This window comes from Gymnogyps californianus, chromosome 1 (genome assembly GCF_018139145.2).
Source record: "Gymnogyps californianus isolate 813 chromosome 1, ASM1813914v2, whole genome shotgun sequence".
NCBI lineage: Eukaryota > Metazoa > Chordata > Aves > Accipitriformes > Cathartidae > Gymnogyps > Gymnogyps californianus.
Window position 1 is genome coordinate 19,579,046 of NC_059471.1, and position 21,295 is coordinate 19,600,340.

General features: G+C 41.9%; 1 protein-coding gene across 5 annotated transcripts in view; it reads right to left on the reverse strand.

The window, feature by feature from the left end:
* The window catches only part of CRYL1 (crystallin lambda 1), a 61,327-nt gene extending 47,866 nt beyond the window's left edge, over window positions 1-13,461 (reverse strand). For 3 of the 5 annotated variants that reach the window (XM_050903261.1, XM_050903253.1, XM_050903235.1), the window contains exons 1-2: window positions 12,843-12,881; window positions 10,056-10,163 (exon numbers count right to left, since the gene is read on the reverse strand). In XM_050903261.1, the coding sequence (XP_050759218.1) occupies window positions 10,056-10,163; window positions 12,843-12,874 (140 nt within the window). In that variant the 5' untranslated portion in view covers window positions 12,875-12,881. Of the gene's footprint in view, window positions 1-10,055; window positions 10,164-12,611; window positions 12,658-12,842; window positions 12,882-13,264 lie in introns of those variants that run through there. The other 2 variants (XM_050903244.1, XM_050903269.1) reach the window with 2 other exon arrangements.
* Window positions 13,462-21,295: the final 7,834 nt, after the last annotated feature.

Here is a 21,295-nt window from a genome sequence, read left to right on the forward strand (position 1 = left end):
TTTAGACACTGCTCAGGTCTGTCCTGTTTGCTTCCCTGGAGTCCCTTAGACTTGGTGCCAAAATTAGTATTCCTACCAGTTTATGCAGTCCACAACTGACGAAAAGAGTTCCATTAATAGCTTTCCGCCTCTTTTCTCAAATACAGATTTAGCCTCAAACCCCCAGACCCTTCCTACCCAAAGCTAAACTAGTCAGAAATTCTTTTCTGGTAAGTTTTGTTTAAAAGCACTTCAAGAAAGGAAAAAAAAGAGAAAAAAAAAAGTGCTCAAACACACACCCCTCCAAGCAGCATCACAGATAAGCAGGAAATCCATCAAGTTTCTGGATGAGTTCCCCATTTGGTTTCTTAACAACACAGCAAACGGACAGCTGGGAAGCACAGACTTCTGCCTTTGAGGAATCTGCATGGTAAAGGATAGGAAACAGGAAGCTTCAGTTCCATTTCCCAAGCTGCCAGGGTACACCACAGCTTGCTAGGCAGGAGTTCCACCCAAGACTTAAGGCTTCCAGCACACTAAAGGTGCCAGTGTTTCATCTGTAAAGAAACAGGTGCACCTACACTAGAGCATCCAAACTTCCAACTCCTTCGCACCTGGTGAGGCAAGATGGTAAGGAACCAATCATAGAATCATTTAGGTTGGAAAAGACCATTAAGATCATCGAGTCCAACCATAAACCTAACACTGCCAAGTTCACCACTAAACCATGTCCCTAAGCGCCACATCTACACATCTTTTAAATACCTCCAGGAATGGCAACTCAACCACTTCCCTGGGCAGCCTGCTCCAATACTTGACAACCTTTTCAGTGAAGAAATTTTTCCTGATATCCAATCTAAACCCCCCCTGGCGCAACTTGAAACCATTTCCTCTAATTCAAAAGGTCTTAACTATCCATTCATCAGAAGTTCATTTCCCAGGTGCATGTGCCTAAATCCAGCATCCTCCTCTTGCTCATAGGCTGTATATTGCTTTTAAAAAACAAAAGCAAAATTTAAGTTTGAAAAGACCACAACAGAATTATTTCTTTCTTTGAAGAAGAGAGTGAAGTTCTTGTTCAGTTCCTGTGTAATATGACACTAGTCTCATCCTCCCTGGTCCTCTGAAACTCCACGCCATGACTGGTAACTGGGGGACTCAAAAAGGCTAGAGTGACAGTCTAAGAGATCTGATGTCTCCTGTTCCATACCTTTCCTTCCCTGCCAGTGATGACCATCCTATCATTTCTGCTTCTCTGTCACAAGCCATGACACACTACACTGTGCACCAAGAACATCATTTCTTAATTAACCTGCAAAACCACCATCTTCATACTTTGGAACTTAAGGCTGAACTGATTTTTCCTCCTAAACAAAAATCTTCCTGTTAACATCACCAATCTTCATGCTAGCCGTTTATTTAAATTACTATAGTTATTTAAAGCATGGAATAGGAAATACAATTTGTGCATTACTTGAATTTTGGCCTTCCCTCCTAGGAAAATTTTTTTTGCCCCCCCTTCACCAATATATTTATTGACATTCTGGCTGTTTTGTTCCATAAATTAATTTTAAGTCTTCCAAATGCTAAACCCCATTTATATTCCCCTGGGGTATTAGATTGCCCACGCTTCTGTGGTAAAGGAAAGGAGCTTCTCCTGGTATTTACCATACATTATGGCACAAACCAGACCATTTTGTACATACAGCAGTGCACCACTGACCTCTACTGGATGACTTTTTATTCAAAGCAACCTAGACTTCAGGGTGATCATCCCTGAGGACGACCACAGACTGAGGTCATTGCAGCCATGTCCATAGAACACACCACAGGACTTCACTTTGCAATTGTATCGTGTGCACAGTTTGAAGAGTTTCACTAATACCTGTAAAGTGATTGAAGAATGAAGAATTCACATCCATAAGAAAATACGACTTCCTTTTAGAGCTCACACTTTGTCTACCTCCAGAGTTGTACCTGACTGCCCATGTCAACACTACTCTGGGAACTGAGCCAGTATTTGCTTCAAGATAAGGCACCCAATCTATAACAACACTTCTGATCACATAAACTGCCTGAGATGCTCACGGTTACAAATCCTATTCTAAAAGTTTTTACAGAAGGACCGTGCAAGCGATGCTAATACTTAATCCATCTTGTTCACACCCCATTGCCTCACCTTTATCCACAGCTACTACTGGGCAGTCATACTATTCAGCACACATTGTTGCAACAAGCAAATACTTGCAAGATTAAAGACCACTTAATCACAAACTTAGGGCCCAAACCAGCAAGGAGAAGGAAGAGAAGAAGAGAAGACAACACCAATATTATTCTTCACAAGTTCAGCCAACCACCATTGCCCAAAGACTAGGACCATTAACCAGTCATGGCACCAGACTGCTATCTAGTGTTGTCTGATAAATGAGAGGGTAGTTGGCATGGCAAAAAAAAAAAAAACAACCCACCCAAAACCAACCACCATCACCAGCCCCATATACCTACCCTGAGACACAACAGACCAAGTAGGCAACTGAAAACCTCTGACACTGGGACCAACTCACTGTCCACACACGCAACAGCCAAATAGTAAGCAGCTAATACCAAGTTGCAATTTGCCATATAAATGCATTAGCAACCACCTTCCCTCTTCCTGCTTTCTCCAGACTAAAGGTAAGCACACAACACACCATCATGGAAAAGTTATTACACATTATGTCTTCTTGAAACAGCAGTACACGCTGAACCACAAAAGCATGTACGTTTCTGTCCAGACAGGAGAGATCCAGCGCTGTCAAATGTACTTCATCCATAGCAATGGTAGTATATTAAAGAGGGACAGTTACACATCTGCCTTTGACACAGTTTTGGAGGCACAAAGCAAAGGACAACAGAGGAGCCGGGATATAGCATAAGAGCATGGTGATGCACAAAAGCCAATCAAAGTTCTGAGATCTCCTAAAGTTATCACACACACAAACTGTTTTCCAGCCACGGCACTCTCAGAATGTCTATACTGGCATTACACAAGCTGGATGCTGCAAGGAGAGCAACGATTTTGTAACAGGAAAATGCAGTTACAGTCATTATGTTTTTCCATGGTAAATGCAGAGTCACCAATATTGCAGACTCTAAGCAGGGTCTGCAACTCATTACAAGTCACTTCTTACCCTTAGAAGATCAATTCCAATGCTGTCTCCAGATCTAGTGAGCTAAGTAAGTTCATTCGTTAGGTTTGTCAAGATTCTTTTGTCATCAGAACTGACAAGTTTATGCTGGGAAACCTTCCTGCTAGGAAGCATTTTCTATGGTTCTTAATATTTTGTTTGTTTGTTTTAAGTTTAGGTTCAAGATGGAAATTCTCACCAAAACCATAGTTGGCTTACCTAAAATAGAGACCCACAGTTCACATCCCTGCTTCTGACGATGCAGACCCAGCATGAAACCTGGGTCTCCCACACAGTCACAGATACACTGGCTGAAAGGGGCCCTGGGAAGTCTCCAGTCCAGCTTGCACCTGCAGCAGAACTATTGCTAACACGACATGAGGTTAGCCTTGGTTTGGTGTAGCCAAGCCTTGAAAGCCTTCAGGGATGGAGATTTCACCAGCTTTTTGGACAACCTGTTACTTCTGCATACCAGGCAAATGTCAAGACCATAACCATTCTCAACACACAGCCTTTGTAATTGCAAAAATCAGTCTTATTTAAATCATATATTCTAGCTTCGCAGCGGACTGGCTGCCACACAGGAATGAGGCGAGAAGACAACATTTCCCTTTGGAAGTGTTTTCAACTACAGAATAGCCAGGCAGAACCTTTGGAAAGACAGAATCTATCCCCTTCCAAAGCCTATTAACATATTCTCTAGTTAGTTCTGCAAACGAAGCAAATTTTCCCTATCTAGTTAATTGCACTTTTCGGGGTGAGAGAGGAGGGTGGTGGATAAAACTGAAAGGTAGAATCAAGCCTATGATTTAGCAGAAGCTTGATGTGCCAGTGTCAGGCACTCGAGTTCAAAACATACTTTGATAAGAATTGTCTACTTTGAAGGTGTCCTCTCAAAGGAGATATATAAAACTATCAAGGAAGACCTAGGCCAAGCTGCATTTTGCCCTTGATACAAATACAGTGTCAATACAATACAGCAACACAAACCAGAGACTGGAAGAGGAAGCCAGCTTGGGAAAAGTATCTAACCATACAGCCATGTGTCGTGGTTTAACCCCAGTCAGCAACTAAGCACCACGCAGCCGCTTCCCCCTCCCCCCTCCCAGTGGGATGGGGAGGAGGAAGAAAAAAAAAAGTAAAACTCGTGGGTTGAGATAAGAAGAGTTTAATAACTAAAGTAAAATAAAATACACTACTAACTAAGAATAATAATAATTGTAATGAAAAGGAATATAACAAAAAAACCAAACAAACCACCCAAGAAAAGACAAGTGATGCACAATGCAATTGTTCACCACCCGCTGACCAATGCCCAAGCAGCGATCCACGCCTCCCAGCCAACTCCCCCGCCCCCCATTTATATACTAGGCATGACATTCCATGGTATGGAATATCCCTTTGTCTAGTTTGGGACAGCTGTCCTGGCTGTGCTCCCTCCCAGCTTCTTGTACACCTGCTTGCTGGCAGAGCATGGGAAACTGAAAAATCCTTAAGTGCTACTGAGCAACAACTAAAACATCAGCGTGTTATCAACAGTATTCTCACAGGAAATCCAAAACACAGCACTATGCCAGCTACTAGGAAGAAAATTAACTCTATCCCAGCCAAAACCAGGACACCATGGAACTTGCCATGAGCTAGGAAAAGAGAGTGAAGCCTGTATCAGTGTATGCCTCACGCTACAAAACCAATCCAGTAAGCTGTTCCCCTTTTTATACAAACAAAGCATAAGAGGGCACCAGACAGCAAGAAGTAATGTACATTCAAATGTCTTTTCTAGAGAGTAGTCTCCTCCTGGAACAAGAAAGATGATGAGCTTGAGTTATGGGGGGGAAGAGCCTTTCAAAACTCTGGCTATAACAAAGTCATAGGCATAGATATGGTTTACTTCCTTGGCCTTGTGACCTGCCATACATCAGGCACTTCATTACAAGTTCCAGATCCCCATTCACAACAGTACAGAACTCTTGAAGTACTTCACTTGGCCAGGAGTAGGCAGGGAAATGCTACTTTTTTCTAGCCCTGCATCTTGTTTGGTTTTCATAGCACTTGTGCTCCTACAGCACGGAAAAAGTTAAGGTTGCTTAGGGCAATACTGCACTTTATATCAAGTCCAATAAAATTTATGGTTAAATTAATACTTAATGAAGAAAGGAAGTGTGGTATTCTGATCTCAAGACTGCTTGGCTCCAACTCTTTAAAGGCCTAACATCTTTGAACCATGCAGAAGAGCAACTTATAGTCAGATAAAGCTGACATACAAGTAATTCTCACTGAACAGCCTCACTTTAGAGTTTAGATTCAGTACCACACAACCTTAGCACCATACATCAGTTTTCAGAAGGCAGAGTTCAGTAGAAGTCTGTTCTGGAAGAACAGAACTCACTAATAATTACTTAAAATTTAATTAATTAAAATGAAATTTAAATTTTAGGGAGATGGTCCCTATTATGTAATAAAGAGAGGGTCAAAGCTGCTTCCTTTCCAACCAAATATTTCCATGTTTTGATACTACTATTGCATTTCACTTATATCTATGTAATAAAAGTAGCAATAGTAATTTTATGTGCCCATATCCCTAGATACAACTACTACTTCACAAAGTCAACCTCAATCTGTCCCAGAAAATTTTTCTACTTGGGCTAAGAGAAGAAAGGAAGGGTCAGAAGACAGAAAAGAGCTTCTAGTATAAATTTACTGTTTAGTGCAGTTGAATATAATAATGTAGTTTTAAAAATAATCTTGTCTTTATTTTAGCACAGACTACTTCCTGAGATCTTCTATGATTTTTTTTTTCTGAAGTTAGCTATAGCCTTTATGCATACAACTGTTAGATTTTTATATATTAAAACCAGACATCTGCTCCTGTGTCCTGCAGGAGATACAGTTTTGTATCTAAGTAAAATACCATATTTAACCAGCACCTACTTCTAGAAAGAAATCACAGAATGCATGCGCAAATATCCAAGTTTTAGTGTCCTCTTCAGAGTCAACTAAACTTTTTCCCCTCGCAATAGTCTTCCATTATAGATGCAAAAACTGTTCTATATAAAACATGAACCAGTTACATAATGGAAAAAATACAGCATTTCCATTGTAATTAATCAGTCTTTATCAGCAGCATAATTATGTTTAGAACAGTAGCACAGTAACTATTTGAAAAAAAGTTTACATATTACAAGAATCATAAAGGTTTTTGGGGGGGCACCTACTAAAGCATTTCTGCATCATATGTTTTAGGATTACTTTCAGGAATAGGGTACTACTTGTTTTTCTAATGTCATGGTTTAACCCCAGCCAGCAACTAAGCACCACACAGCTGCTCGTTCACTCCCCGCACCCAGTGGGATGGGGGAGAGAATTGAAAAAAACCCAAAAAACCCCAAAACTTGTGGGTTGAGATAAAGACAGTTTAATAGGACAGAAAGGAAGGAAAATAATAATAATAATAAAATGACAATAATAGTACTATAAGATTTAGAATATACAAAACAAGTGATGCACAATGCAATTGCTCACCACTTGCCGACCAATGCCCAGTCAGCTCCCGAACAGCAATCCGCTCCTCCTGGCCAACTCCCCCCAGTTTATATACTGGGCATGACATCACATGGTATTGAATATTCCTTAGCCAGTTTGGGTCAGCTGTCCTGGCTGCATCCCTTCCCAACTTCTTGTGCCCCTCCAGCCTTCTTGCTGGCTGGGCATGAGAAGCTGAAAAATCATTGACTTAGTATAAACACTACTTAGCAACAACTAAAAACATCAGTGTGTTATCAACATTATTCTCATACTAAATCCAAAACATAACACTATACCAGCTACTAGGAAGAAAATTAAATCTATCCCAGCCGAAACCAGGACATCTAATTATCATTACTTTATCAATCTTGCATTCAAACCAGAATTATACCAGAATTATACTCAGAAGAAAGCATACCGGATATGGAAAGCTACATTTTCCAAGGCAGGTTACTACAGCGTGTATTCAGTAGGTCACGTGTGGCATAAAGCTGTTCACTAGTTTGTTTCTTCAGCAGAACAAAAGGTTGTTCCATTAGAGCAGACGCTGGTTAATAATGCCACTGGTACACCCAGTTCAATCCAATGCGCAGTTGTTTTGTGTGTCAGGGCACTGACTGCCACATGTCCGGCAACAGGTAGATATGTAGTAAATCCATCACACTTTGTTAGGCCTTAGTAAACACACTCTCCTTTTCTTTCTGTATCTGGTCTACTGATATTGTGGCAACATGATACATATTTCCACTTGTTTCAGTAGATCCAAATTCCACACTCTAATCTTATTTTTTTACCCATAACCAAGTGTTTTGAATAAATTTACAGAGTACCTTTCAGATTTTCCCTATAGATACATGCAGGCTCCCGTGACCATTGTAGGTCCATCCCAGACTCATTCCAGTCCTCCTGCAGGATTGCACACCCCTGCTGCTCACCTACTGCTGTGTGAGAGTTGAATTCATCAGGTTAATAAACCCTGAGATGCCCTTTATATAGATTCAGAACAACAAGTTACAAGTCAACGTGCTAAAAGTCCATCACATAAAATAGTTAATAAATACTTCAGTATCATTTCTGTCAAAGGAGTGTCATTTCCTTTTAGAAGTAAAGTGAATGTTCTTTACTACTCAAATCCCACTTTTGTTTAGAAAAGGGAAACTACAAACAGTCCTCCGTATGCCCCAGTTTCTCCTTAATATGTAGAGTACCTCCATACCCTAAAAGTTCATGGACTGCAGACTAGAGTGGAACAAATACTTTTCAATAATAAAACAAAAAAAATCCACAATAAGCCTAAAAGCTTCCCGAAAAGTACTAGCTATTTGGAGAGAAAAAGGAAAGCAAGTCCAGAGAAGTAGCCACCAACTGGCTTTGTCAGTTGCTCTCTCCTGTGAGCCCTTGTTACCTACTCAAGCTCCAGTTCTCACACAAGTATCATATCAGTTACTCAAAGGGATTTACTGCAGCTTGTGTGCTATGAAATCAGTGCAAAGAAGTTCAAGTTTGACCGTATTTTGATAGATACAATCATTAAAATACTGGTTGAAGAAACTGCATAGCTTGTATTCTTGCCACAAAAACTACACTGTCCTGAAACTAGGCTTTTTAACTAGGATGTTACAACAGCCAAGACACACAAGTTAATTATAAGTTAACACCTTACGTAAAAGGCAAAACCTGCCTTGAACTCCTATGGGACAGCACATGCAGGCACAGGACTGTACAGACACACCCAAATAGCACTCTACTCTACTACACATGACATTTTATGCTTCACTTATCCAAGCCAAAAACCTTGGAAGGCTGCAGTCCTCATTTTGCCCTTAGAAAAAGAAAAAATTAGGGGCAAGTGCTGTGTTTAGCAATGTAGACTGCAAAACTGCCCCCTCCACAATAATCCAGAATCTCATCATGGCTACTGCTATGACAGCAATTCTGCAAAAAACAAAAGTGTCTGTCATCTAGGTGTAGCAACAGAGATGTTCAGTCTGACTAACACCTACCTGGAAAGAGAGGTTTGAGGAAAGGGAAAAAAAAAAAAAATTAGGAGATAGATTCTCCCCCTCTTTCATTATGAAGTCTTTTTTAGCAAATCTCACTAGATATCACGTACTGCTCAACTTCTGAATTCCAACAACTAAACTGACCTACAAGAGGCTCCTGAAGTTACTCCTCCTTGCTGTAAGCCTTGTTACAGAAAGAAATCAGGATGCAACACACCACAACCCTTTTTTAGGTGCAGCTTACTCCCCAGACAGGCTGACATATTTCACTCCAAGGCATCATGAAGGCAGGGCTGACACATTTAGGTTGATGCTGATCATAGAGCAACCTGAACTTTAGCATTAAATGCCGATACAGTAACATAAGGTTGTGCACAGAACCACTCTACAAATGCACTCTCTCTCTCACAGGCATATAAAAGCTGTATTTCCAGGACCAGCAAGAAGAGAGTGAACAGGACCTACCAGACACTGTCCCTTCTAACATAAGAAAGAGGGGCCAAACAAAGCAACTGAGGAGCCAGGTTCAAAACAAACAAAAGGGAATAGCTCTTCATGCAGCGAGCAGTAAACCTGCAGAACAAAAGTCCTTTGGCAAGGAGGCCGCAAAAGGATTTACATAGGTTCAAGGGAAGGTTACAGAAATACTTGGAAGAAATCTAGTTAGAGTTACTGAATACATAAGCAACTTCTAGGCACTGAAGGTTGGGGGAGGGGAACAGACAGGCAAGACTTGAACTTGTAGCTCTGTCGTGTACCAAAAGCACATGGCTTTAGCCGTACTGCCACAGGGCAACAGAGTAAAGGGCTGAAGGATTGTTGGTCTGAACCAGTGTGATTGTTGTTGTGTTCATGCTCTCAACTTTGCTTCTTCTAAAGACACTTCCCAGCCTCTACTATAACTGATCAGTAGTTGCAGCGCTAGTGGAACTAGCAATCTGTTCTTCTAGGACTCAAAAAATGTTAGTTTAAGAATTCAAAAAATTCTAGTTATAAAATACTAATAATTGTAGCAGGGCTCCTCAGCAATCCGTATTAACCCACTTCTTTGTTGTCTTTCTACGCAAAAACTCTTATGTTCATGTATTTTAAGCTTAGCCTATAGATAACCTAATCATGGTAAACATCGTTTCAAGAATTTGGATCTAAACTTAAGCTCTTAAATCATTACTTAAGAATTAAAGTGCTCTTCAGAAGTGTCATTGAGAGATTTGGGAGCACAGTTCTTCTGACCTTAACAGGACCTGTACTTCGAAGTTAAAGCCTTCTTCCAAGCTTAAAATTATGTTCCCTCAAATAGTAAGCTGTAGCTGTTCATTCATAATTATAGAAATTCCACAGTTTCATTACAAACCCAGTCATTTCAAGTCAGGTGACCTACCGAATGTTTTCCAGTGCACTTGTTAGCTGTTGTTGTGCAATATCATAAAGTTTCACTTTGAAGCCTCCAGCAGCAAACACCATGGCCCAGCTGCGACCAATGAGTCCACTGAAAAGAAAATAAATATCAGCCAATTAATAAAGAAGCATTTATTTTGGGGAAGAGGGTCTGACAAGCATTGCAAGAAGGAAAAGAGAGCTTGGACTCTTCAATATTTGATTAAAAGATCGGTTACATATTGGTAAGAAACAAATCTCTCTCTAACAGAGAAATATCCTTTGCTAGCTGTGTAGCAGCTTCTCTGAGAGCTGGAAGAAAGATAATGAGGAAGAAAAAGACAAAACAGAAAAAGGACAGCAGAATTCAAAACAGTAGGAACCACTACTTTGGGACCCTGGACTCAAGTATCAACGGTTGCATCAGCTGCAATCTTAACCTGGAGTTGGTACATGGAATTACATCAAAGATATTTTGGAAATTTTTTTTTTTTTTTTTTTTTTTTTTTTAAAACTCATCTGTTCAGTTCATAGTCTAAAGACAGACACCAGCCCATTGGTCCAAGAGTTCATGATCCTGCTTCAGAGATGATCAGAAAACCTAAGGCCCAGCTACCAAAGTCACGGGTCCTCTACAATTCAGGAAGTACCATAAGCATGTGAAAAGGAAAAAAACCAAACAAAACCAAAAAACAAACTACTGGTTTGATACTGCTTTTCCACCTACCAATCTCTAGCATTACCCTTATTTTTAGATGAAGCACCCTACCATGCTGGAGGCATACAGAAACAGTCTGCCTACATCTTTTGGTGAAGTCACATTACTGAGAAATACACAGAAGAAACTTGCAGTAACTGACAATTTTATCACATCTCTTAAAGCAATGCAGGTTTTAATTTAATTAGATTTATAGCAGGCATCAGCCTCTTCAAACAGAAGCACTGAGGAACAGTGTAGTAAGCTCAAATAACCTGAGATCACCAAAAAAAAAAAAAAAAATCTCCTTAACAAAGAAAAGAGCAGAACTCCATACCCATGACTGTTACAGTGGGGGTTTTGATAATTACACGCATTTCCTGTCATTTCTGAGATCACTGTACTTGTAGCATTAAACTTAAGCAACCTCTAGCAACTGGAAAATGCAAGGCCACTAGGGCACCAATAAAGGATTAAAAGGGGAGTAAAAGTCAGAGAGAAAGCAATACGGCAGATGTGAAAAGAAGGAAGAAAAACCAGGAACATGTTCAGTCTTTTGTTTAAATATAAAAAAAGGAACAAAACAGGAAGTTTCAGGAAACAGCAGGAATCAGTGGAAATAACTGGGACCAAAAAAAAAAAAAAAAAAAAAGAGTGAAACTTTGCGTTTAGTGTTGTTAACGGTAACATTAACAAACATTTGGTTTTCACTCAAAACTTACCATTTAAAAAAAAAAACCCACACACACACACAATTTCACTGTAGTAAGCCCAGACCTCAGATGTTCTCAGGCAAACTACAGAACAAGCACACTCATGGCAAAGGTAAGGTATGGGTCAATGTTTGTTAGCTACTGTAGCCTCCTGGGTAACAAGTATTTCTTAAAAAAAAAAAAAGCATTTGGATCACTTAAGCATATCTGAGCTACCAGTGTCTTTATAAATCAGGATGATCTCCTTCAAATTGCACTTTTAAATTAAGTTTCCTTAAATCAGTGTTTGACAAAACATTTTTTTTTTTTTTTCCTTTTATTTCGATACAGGTTTTCAGGATTGTGGGGTTTGTTCTTCTTTTGACCTACAGAGCGTACAAAATAAGTCCAGCTCTGCCGACACTTCGCACACCTACGGCGAATAAAAGTTCCCCGAGTGCCACTGGTAAGAGCCAGCTTTGTCACCGTCACATGACGGCACTGAGGCACGTGTCCCAAGACCTCAAGCAGTCTCGCTGATCAAGTTTGTTGCAGCCCACACTTTTAGCACAGAGTTACAGCGGTGAGTAGGGGGCCGTTACTGTCTGGCAGGTTTTTTCTCTCCCCATCAGATTATTGTTCAAATAGAGAACTTCAGTTTTAGCTCAAGAAGAGGATGAAACAATGCATTCCCACACAAGTCAGAAATACTGCTGTATCTTGTGGCAAGAAAGTATTACTGCAGGAGAGCCTGAGAGAAACTTAGGAGTTTCTTGACATAGTTGACAAACAGGATCTTAAAGCTGTGCTTGGATTTCTCCACTCCTCTTGCACTTACACACACAAAACATTGCAATGAACAAGGGCAGCAGTCTTTCAGACCTAAAGGATGATTTACTTCAAGCAGAGATACTGTGGATGTTTGTTGGGTTTTCTGGGTTTTGTTTTTGTTGTGGGTTTTTTTAAGTAGCACAGAGCTGTCAGGCACTTAGGCAAAGACACTCTCTCTAATGAGCCAAACAGGTGCATCCCCCCCCAGGTTCCCGAATTCCAGCAGCAGCACGAGCCCGCAGGTGGCCAGACCGCCCTCGCACTGCTCCCCTGCCCCAGCCCTGCTCTCCCCAGCCCGGACTCCACACGCCGAAGGCCCCCGACTGCCCCGAGTTAGCACCTTGCTCCCACACCCGACGCCTGCAACGGCAGGGACAGCTGAGGCAGCGCCTCACCCGCCGCGCTGAGGCAGCAAACCCACCGCCCCGCAGGCCGGACCTCGCCGGGACGGCGCCCGAGCCCCTTCACACGTCCCTAGGCATCCGTTCCCAGAGATCCCGGAGGCCCAGCCAGGCTGGCACCTCCTCTCCGGGGCGCTGCGCACCTACCCCCGGGAGAGGAAAGGCTTTACCTGCCGATGATCGCAACCTGCGAGGGCTCCATGCCCGCGGAGGCCGGGATCGGGAGATGCGCGACAGGGAAGCAGCACCGCGCCGCTAGGGTCACCTCTGCCTTAATGCGCGCCCGCCCCCCACCCACGGCTCCCGCCATGTCACGGCCGCCCCCATTGGCTCCTGCTACGAGCGCTCCGATTGGCTCCGCGCCGCGCCCCTCAGCGGCCGCTCCTCGAGCCGCCCGGCGGCCTTCGCTTCCCCGACGGGGAAAGAGCCCGCCCAGAGGCGGCGCGGCAGCGGCCGGGCCCGGCCGGGCCAGCGTGGCTCCCGTCGCCCGCAGGCTCCCGGTCCCCTCCCCCACACCTGCACGGACACGGAGCGGTCTCCCCGCCCCCCCTCACCTACCGGCGGCTCTCACCTGGGCCGAGTCCCAACTCACCTCCTTCCCCTCTCCGTGCTCCGCAGGCCGCGGGGGGCACGGCCATGACATCTTCTCTGACAGCATCAACGCAGTCCTCCCCACGAACTCGATGTGCTGGCAGCGCTGCTTTGGCCCCCCTGGAAAGGCGGGCCCTGCAATTTCACCCTCGGGCCGCACCAAGAGGTAGCGGGCGAGGGTGGTCACCTGTAGGACGAGGGGCCGAGAGCAGCCTCTGCCGGGATGGAGGCCTGTCTGTTACACCCACCTGGGCGTGGGACAAAGCCAAGGTTTGGGTAAAGGCCAAGGTTTTACCCCACCGCTAACAAGGGCAGACCCCTATGGCCACGTAATCAAAGGTGTTCTGGTGCCCCCAGGTGAGGTCCCAATGAAACTGAAACACCTGCGAGAGTCTGGGCCTTGGGATTCACAGCTGCCTTTGGAGACGCGGAGACACAGAGACCCCATCACGCTTTGGCCAGAGACAGCACTAGAATACATCAAACCCTGCTGCTCTCTATTTTTTGACAAGGGCACAAATGAATTCCAAAGTAAAGTTCAAATTTGAAACTAATTCCATACTTCTTTAACATTAAGCAAGGCCTTGTTATTCTTAAAAATAGTTTCTTCTTGAATTAAAAACATATTTTTGCTGTCCTTGGTTTTCGTACAAAAACTTTCTAAAATTGTGCAAAAATGTGACATTACAATGTCAGCATAATTATTTAAGCGGCTCTACAACATCTACTGTTCCTGTTAGCATGCTGCATTACTCATTTTTTCTAATTCTGTGTAGTTCCTACGCATCTGCATATTGCTCTGTAATGCTGGGTATTCCTGAAAAGAAACAAAAGTTAACATTTTAAATGCTTACTTGTTATCAAAGATTATATTACTGTACTCTTAATATAGCTGAGAAATACTTGAAAGTTTTCTTGTGTTTCTGGCTTTCCGAAAAAAATTAAGTTGAAAATTAATATAGTTCTTCCCAGAATAAATGTTTCATAGTTACTGATGAAGTTCAGTGAACCTTTGTTTGGCTATCATTTCTTCTAGTTTCCAAGAATAAAATAAAAGACCCACATAATCACTCTGTACATCCGTCCCCCTCACTAGCACTTTGCTAATTCCAACCACACTCAACAAGGAGACCGAGATCTCTAAAGTGTAAATTCCTAAGGGATTCACGAGGACCACTCAATGGATAGCAGGTGGAAAACCAAACTAGTATCTCCTTGACTTCCTGACCTTACCACCACCCATGTAACCAGACCTGCCAGCAGCTGGGAAACACAGGTGGAGCAAAGCGGCCATAACTGGGCCACAGGAAGATGCTTGTGTAGGCTGGCGTAAAAAGCATTGTTTTGTGATTTTAGCAAGTATCAATTTTGCTCCTTTGAAGATTAATTCAAAATGGCATGACTTGACATGTGTTACAAACACAAAGACCTTTGTCTAGCCAAAGCATAACTGAAGCAATCAATGTATGCTTATTTTGTGTAGTCAAGTTTTTACTTCAAAGAAAAAAAAATAAGTTCCTAGAACATAAAACCGATGTCTCCTGGGCTTTGGAAACATGGTTTTCAGAACAAGTTCACCATCACTCCGATTTGGAAGTACTTATTAGTTATTTTAATATTCTTTGACCTCCTGAGATGTGTATTTATACCTTAAGTTGTCTTAAATAATAGACTATTGGAGAAAAAAAACATTACAGATATAGTCAAATGGATTCAGCAGAATTAAAAGCACAGTTAAACTGTTCAGGAGGTGTTACTACAGGGGTTTGAGAGCTTATCACAGTTGTGATAATAGCAATTACAGGGCCTTTAAGTTCTGTTGGTGAACAAAACAAGGGGTCTGTGGCAATGAAATCTGAACTATGTTATTATCATCCATATATTAGTGACAAAGCCACATAGCTCTGCATTAGTTATTTGATCAGGGTATGATAGCAGCCATATTCCCCATTGTGGTGACACAAACTGTGATGAGTCCAAACTGAACAGATCAAAAGTGGAGAAAGAGAGAAGTTTGCAAGAAGAAAGGAAAATACAAATAATTAAATTCTCAGAAGTGTAAGTCAAGGGAAGAAAATATGATTTTAAAAAAAAGAGCAAGGTTTCATTTTTGTGTAATAGCATAAAAATTTTTAGGCCCCGTACTTGCAGCTTCTACAAGTAACGGACAGTGATTCTCCTCCCTCTTCTGCAATTCACACGGGAAGGACAGAAGGTACCCTAAGCCCAGAAACATCAAAAACCTATCACCAATAATATGGTGAAAGGTCCTGGGCTCTATTAGGGAATGAAAAGTAGGGCTTGTACTGGCAGCAGGAGAGGCCCAAGTATAGCAAATATGCACTCACCAGCGTATATATTCTTCCTTCTAAGTCCAACAGCAGTAGGAGCAGGCTTGACTTGTGTTGGGAGCTGCAAAGTTGATCCCTCCATGTTTTTAGTCTCTTTCTATTGAGCATGCTCCTCTGCTGTCCACGTGAGGAGCTGAAATCTGCTACTGGCTGCGGAGAGGAGGTGGGTTTACTGCAGGGGAGGAGCAGGATGGTGTAAGAGAATTGTGTAAAAACAAGAGGAAATAACTAGCATTAACTGTGAGCCACAGGGAGGTGGAATATGAAGATGTGAATTCCCCCTTGCAGAAAATAAAGGAATTGCATGCTTCTAAAATACAGTGTCCTAGCCCGAGCTTTTGGCATGGGATGAAAACAGAGGCATAGTTCACATTTGTTAAGTATTAGATTGGTTTAATACATTACTTGCTCACCAGAGCAATGAGAAAGTACATTTCTTTTGTAATGGACTATGGCATGTCGCTACTATGATCCTAATGGTTCAGAAACATAATGCCTTAAAATAATAGCTTTAATTTAATAACTTTATTCCTATTCTGTAGAGTTGCAATGGTTTGCATACTGTAATTATAACTGTGATTATATTAAAATTATACAACAATTAAAACTATAATTTTAATTATTGCCAGTAGTTCGTGCAGTTAATTAAGGTGGTCTTTCACAGTGCAAATGGTCTGATGCAAATACTACCAATATTGCTAAAATGCCGATTCTTAAAGAAGATATCTGCAGGAATCAGAAAGTAAATAGTAGTAAAATAGATATTACAAAAACATGATTCAGCAAAACTAGATGGAATTATATCCTTTAATAGTAAAAATACCTGTTAACAAGATAATTTTCCTGTTGCAAATGTCTTTTAAACCCAAACTACAACATATGTATTATTCATAACATATGTATTATTCATAATGAGGTACTTCCATTCATTTTGTTTTCAAATTGTATTTAAATTGATTAATTTACTTGCTTTACTAAATACAGACTATATAGTAAATTGATGCTTAGAGCAGAACTATACTGAATATTTTCTGCCTTTAGAACTGTTCTGAAATAGCTCTTTTAAAACCTTTCAATATAATTCTATAAAGTTTTTACCTCATTAATTCCTCATTAAGAACCTAACCCTGAAAACATTCTGATCATTGTACTTATCATTGCATTGACAGTAGCTCTAGAAACTTTATTTTCTAACTTGAATTCTCTTAACATAATTTATATATGTTTATGCACACCAATTCAGAAATCACAAATATAAAATTGATTTTTAAATCTCCTACAAGAGACAAAAGGCTTCTTTAACTTACTGTTTCTATGTTAGGAAATATTAACTGGAAGAACTTTATGTTAAAAAGTGCTAGAGAGGTGTGTTTTTAACAGCACAGAAATAATGAGCTAATATATAAAGATTCTAACACCCATACTGTTCATACACTTGATAACAGAGGAAAGTAACATGCAATATGTAACTTTTGATGAGATAAATGAGCCCAGAGTATCAAGGCTGTAACATAGACCAGTCAGCAAAATACTAAACAGTTGAAGTTTGAGTTTTCAAGTATAGGAAAAGCATGATCTGAGGCTTTAATTTCTTAATTTTTAATTGTCTTTAAAATAAATTTAGTTACCATTAAGTTCAATTACCATTCAACTCTTAAATTTCCAACTAAAAAAAAGAAAATATTTTGAAAGGTTAAGTATGAGAAAGGCTTTAATTTTAAACACATTCTGTATTTTCTTTCCCCTCAGTAATTTTTAGAGGTATGCTGACAAGATCCGTTAGTTCCCAGAGGAGTAGTTAAACGCAGCTTCACTGTTTGTGGCAGTCGAGCTAGCTGAAGGGTCTCCGCATGACCACAGAAAACTTCTGAACACCTGGTCAGTCCAGAACTCAATGCTAGAAAATTACTTTTTAAAGATTATAATGGGAGAAGTACTTTTTCAATTCAGACCATTTTCTAAAAACACCCATTAGTGGCTGATCAGACGAACAGTTAAACTGCCAGAGCAAGGGTCAGGTACACACTAACAGTGATTATAACAGGCAGACGGTGGCCAGTAACCCCTGAACCCAAGTTAGCAGGTCCTGGAACAGTTTGTCCAAGTCCTTATTTGCAATGTTATCACTGCAAAAAGACAGATACACCAGGTATTGAAAGGCAAAGAAATTTGTACTGTTTAAGAGTATAGCTTTATGGTCTCCTCAATCTGCCGTAAGTTTTCACTGAATTTACTGCATCAGGTACTTAATGTCGTGAAAGGTAACTGAACAAAAACCTGATCAGATCTGCAGTTTGCTTCAGCTGCAGAAGCATCTAACTTGATGCCAGTCCAAGGACTGATCCGGGGCAGGAATGAAAATCAGAAGGTGGGAAAAGAATGGGACCACTTAATTTAGTGACAGTGCTGACTTAATCCAACTTAATCGGGAATTCACAGCATACAACGTTGCTTGGGCAGTATACTAAATTTACTACTTTTTTTTTTGGCAGCTTCACATTACAGGTTGCCCTCTGGATTTAGCCAAAACTAGTAAAGACAATTACATCCTATGGGTGTCTTCCTGTAGCATGATCTTGTTAGAAAATTTCTTATACTGACAACCCGTGAGTAAGGTCCCGTGTTGCCACAAAGGATCCTGAGATTTTTGGGGTTTGTGTTAAATCTTCATGCATTAAGATCTATTTATACTTCATAGCACCAGAAAAAAAATAATTGTAGATTGACACAGCTTTTAGAAACATAAATAAAGTCTGTTGAGACTATCATGTTGTTGTGAGGATGTCAGAAGTAGTAGCTGGACTGAGAGGCCTAAGGAGCTGGACGAGGGAGTGTTCCCAAGCTCCTGGCCCCTGGTGCACGCTCCGGCAGCGTGGGCAACGTGCGGCATTGCCAGGGGCTGGACCAGGCGTTAGAGTTGACTGTCTCTGGGGTTAAAACAGCCCATTATAGTGTTAGCTAGTTATCATTCTCCCAAACAATGCCAGTATCGTCAGGGACCATACAGGCCAGGGACCACTTCCAATAGCTGGTTTGAATGCATACACCCTATTTTGGAGGGTAAGAAAGTTTGATAATATGAACATGGTCAGATTCCAGTGGTGCCCCAGCACCGTTTCATTTACAACATAGATGCACTGCCTCCTTATCACAGTGCTTTCTTTCCACTGCCCTAGATAACTGGGCTGAAACATCAGAATATGCTGGGCACCAGTATGCCCAGGTCCCCGATATGGGCAAGCTGGGTAGCAGAGCTAGAGCTCTTGCCACAGAATGTAGCTGCTGCTTGGGTACATTTGAATTTGTCTGGGGACAATCAGAAAAATCTAAAAACCATGGGCTCAATTATATATGAGGATTCACAGGCAGAAAAGTGGGGCTAGAAATGTACATATGTTTCTGGTGCTGAAGTTTGTAATTTGTGGCAAGTAACTCACCTGAAAATTTTTCCCAGCTGGTCTGTTATTCTGCAAAATACTTGTATTCCAGAAACTTCAGGTAGGAAGATTCTCATGTCCAAAGGTCTCAAGTCTGAAGTTTCTGTGTGAAAGTGGTTCATGCATGGAATGTGAACAGGTTAATGCAAGAAGTGATAATGTCTTAATACTGCTTTATGTTATCTTTGTTTCTCTTGTTGGGAGCCGGAGTAGAAAGACCTTTCACTCATATCCTCTGTGCCTTATCTCTTCAGAAAGGACTTTGAGGCTGAGGAAGGTGAGCAGCAGAAAGCCCTGACATTGCATAATGCTCACAAACCCTGACCATAAAAAGGGTGTTCTGACTGACTCTGCACCATATATTGTCTTTGCAGCTTTCTTATGCCATTAGCATAAGGCAGTAGGGTAGGTTACTACTGGCCTTGTAAAATATTTTCTCTCTCAAAAATACTGTAGGCGTGTTCAGAGATCCCTGCTCTATTCTGTTTCCCATTTAGGCATGGGAAACTTTCCCCAGCATGTAATGATTTGCTGTGGGCAAATCAGCTGACACTTGTCAGGGTTTCCAACATACCAGCTAAGAGAAAGTAGTAAAAATCGTAGTAGGAATCATCTTTTTCTAAGACATTAGGGCCTTTAATTTTTTATTTAGTTTCAGAGACTATGGCAGATGGGAAGCTTTCCCGACTTTTTTTATTGAGCCTTTCAGTTTTGAGAGCAGATTTCTCAGCTCACTGGAGGAAAAGGTGCAGCTGAGCACCCCGAGACTGAGTGGTGACTGTGATGAGGTCTCTGCCCGGAGGTGCCGGCTGCTGCCTGAGAGCCGTGCCTGCCGGTGGAGCCCTACTGCGCTCCAGAGGGCATGGGCCAGCAGTAGTCTGGAGCTCGAGAAACGTGCTCTGAGGTACTCTCAGGTATGGGACACGTGCTCTAGCACAAAGTTTGACAGCTATGCAAGAAATCATCTGCTTTACCATAGTAGATTTGCTTTTCTCTCACGACAGCAAATCTATAGCATAAAATACCGATTTTCACCATAAAATGACAGCAGGTTGGCTTTACTCTTGGGAAGAGACACAAAGAAATTTAATCTAGGTATAAGGATGGGAGAGCTGTCCTGAGGTCCCTTCCAGCCTGAATTATTCTATGATCCTGTAGTCCTAAATACCCCGTTATGGAGAAGTCTAGAATTTTTCCCCCATTCTGAATTTTAATTGTTCCCTATTTAATGTTTCAGAAACACTAATTCGTTTATCCTAATAATTTTCCCTTTAAAGTTGGTAAATACTATCCACATCGCAGGCTTTTATTTGCACGCAGCAAAGCAATGTCTAGCAGACAACAGATCTTGCTTCCATTTACGTTTTCCTTATCCCATGGACTAGAAGTAGGCAGTCTGACGAGAGTGCCACCTTTCCAGTAGTTTTGTGTTCCAGAAGATGAGGAAAGCATAGGAGGAAACAAAATTTGTTTGTACATCTGTCATATGACACACTTTTTATTCCTTAGCACACAGGCTCCCATCTTGGAAATACGCATAACGTAACTCAGGAAATTAAGTGTATGTTTAAATGTTTGCAGGATCAATTCAGAGTAAGTCCTAGAACAAGCAAAAAGTCAAATTTCGTTCGCATTTAGCTCTAGCTCAGTGATCAGCACTAATCCACTTGAAAAATCTGTCCAGAAGAGTTCAGAGCAGTAGTTTTCCATCTAAAAGATGGTCATGGAAATTTTTGGATTTGTGTGGGTTCCTCCCTGCAATTATGCATTTTGGAGGACAGAATTTTCTTGCTGTTTAATTTGCAGAAACGAGATGAGGGCTGGCTTTCTTTTTTTAACCCCAAGACTAAGCACGCCCAAGCCGATAAGCAGAGTCAAAAGCTACTCCGGCATGAAGCCGCCCGAAGGACGGCCCTGCCAGGAAGCAGAGTGGCGGCGACCGAGCCGGCAGCTCTGACAGCCGAGGGGATGAATTCTGCGAGCAGCACAAGCCCTTTTGGCCCGCTCGCCCGCCCTGCTCTTAACGCCGCCATTTGCCCCGGCAACCTCCCCTCACAGCAGGCGACGCCCACACGGGGTCAAAGGCTTCGGCAGCTGCTCTGCGCATGCGCGGGGCCCAGCCCGCACCCTCGGCACGGGCCGCGGGCTGCGCCCGGCTCCGCTCTCCTCTCCTACCAACCGGGCGCGGTGCATTAGGGGATCGCGTCCGCCGACGTCCCCCTTAGCAACGCGGCCCGGGCCGGG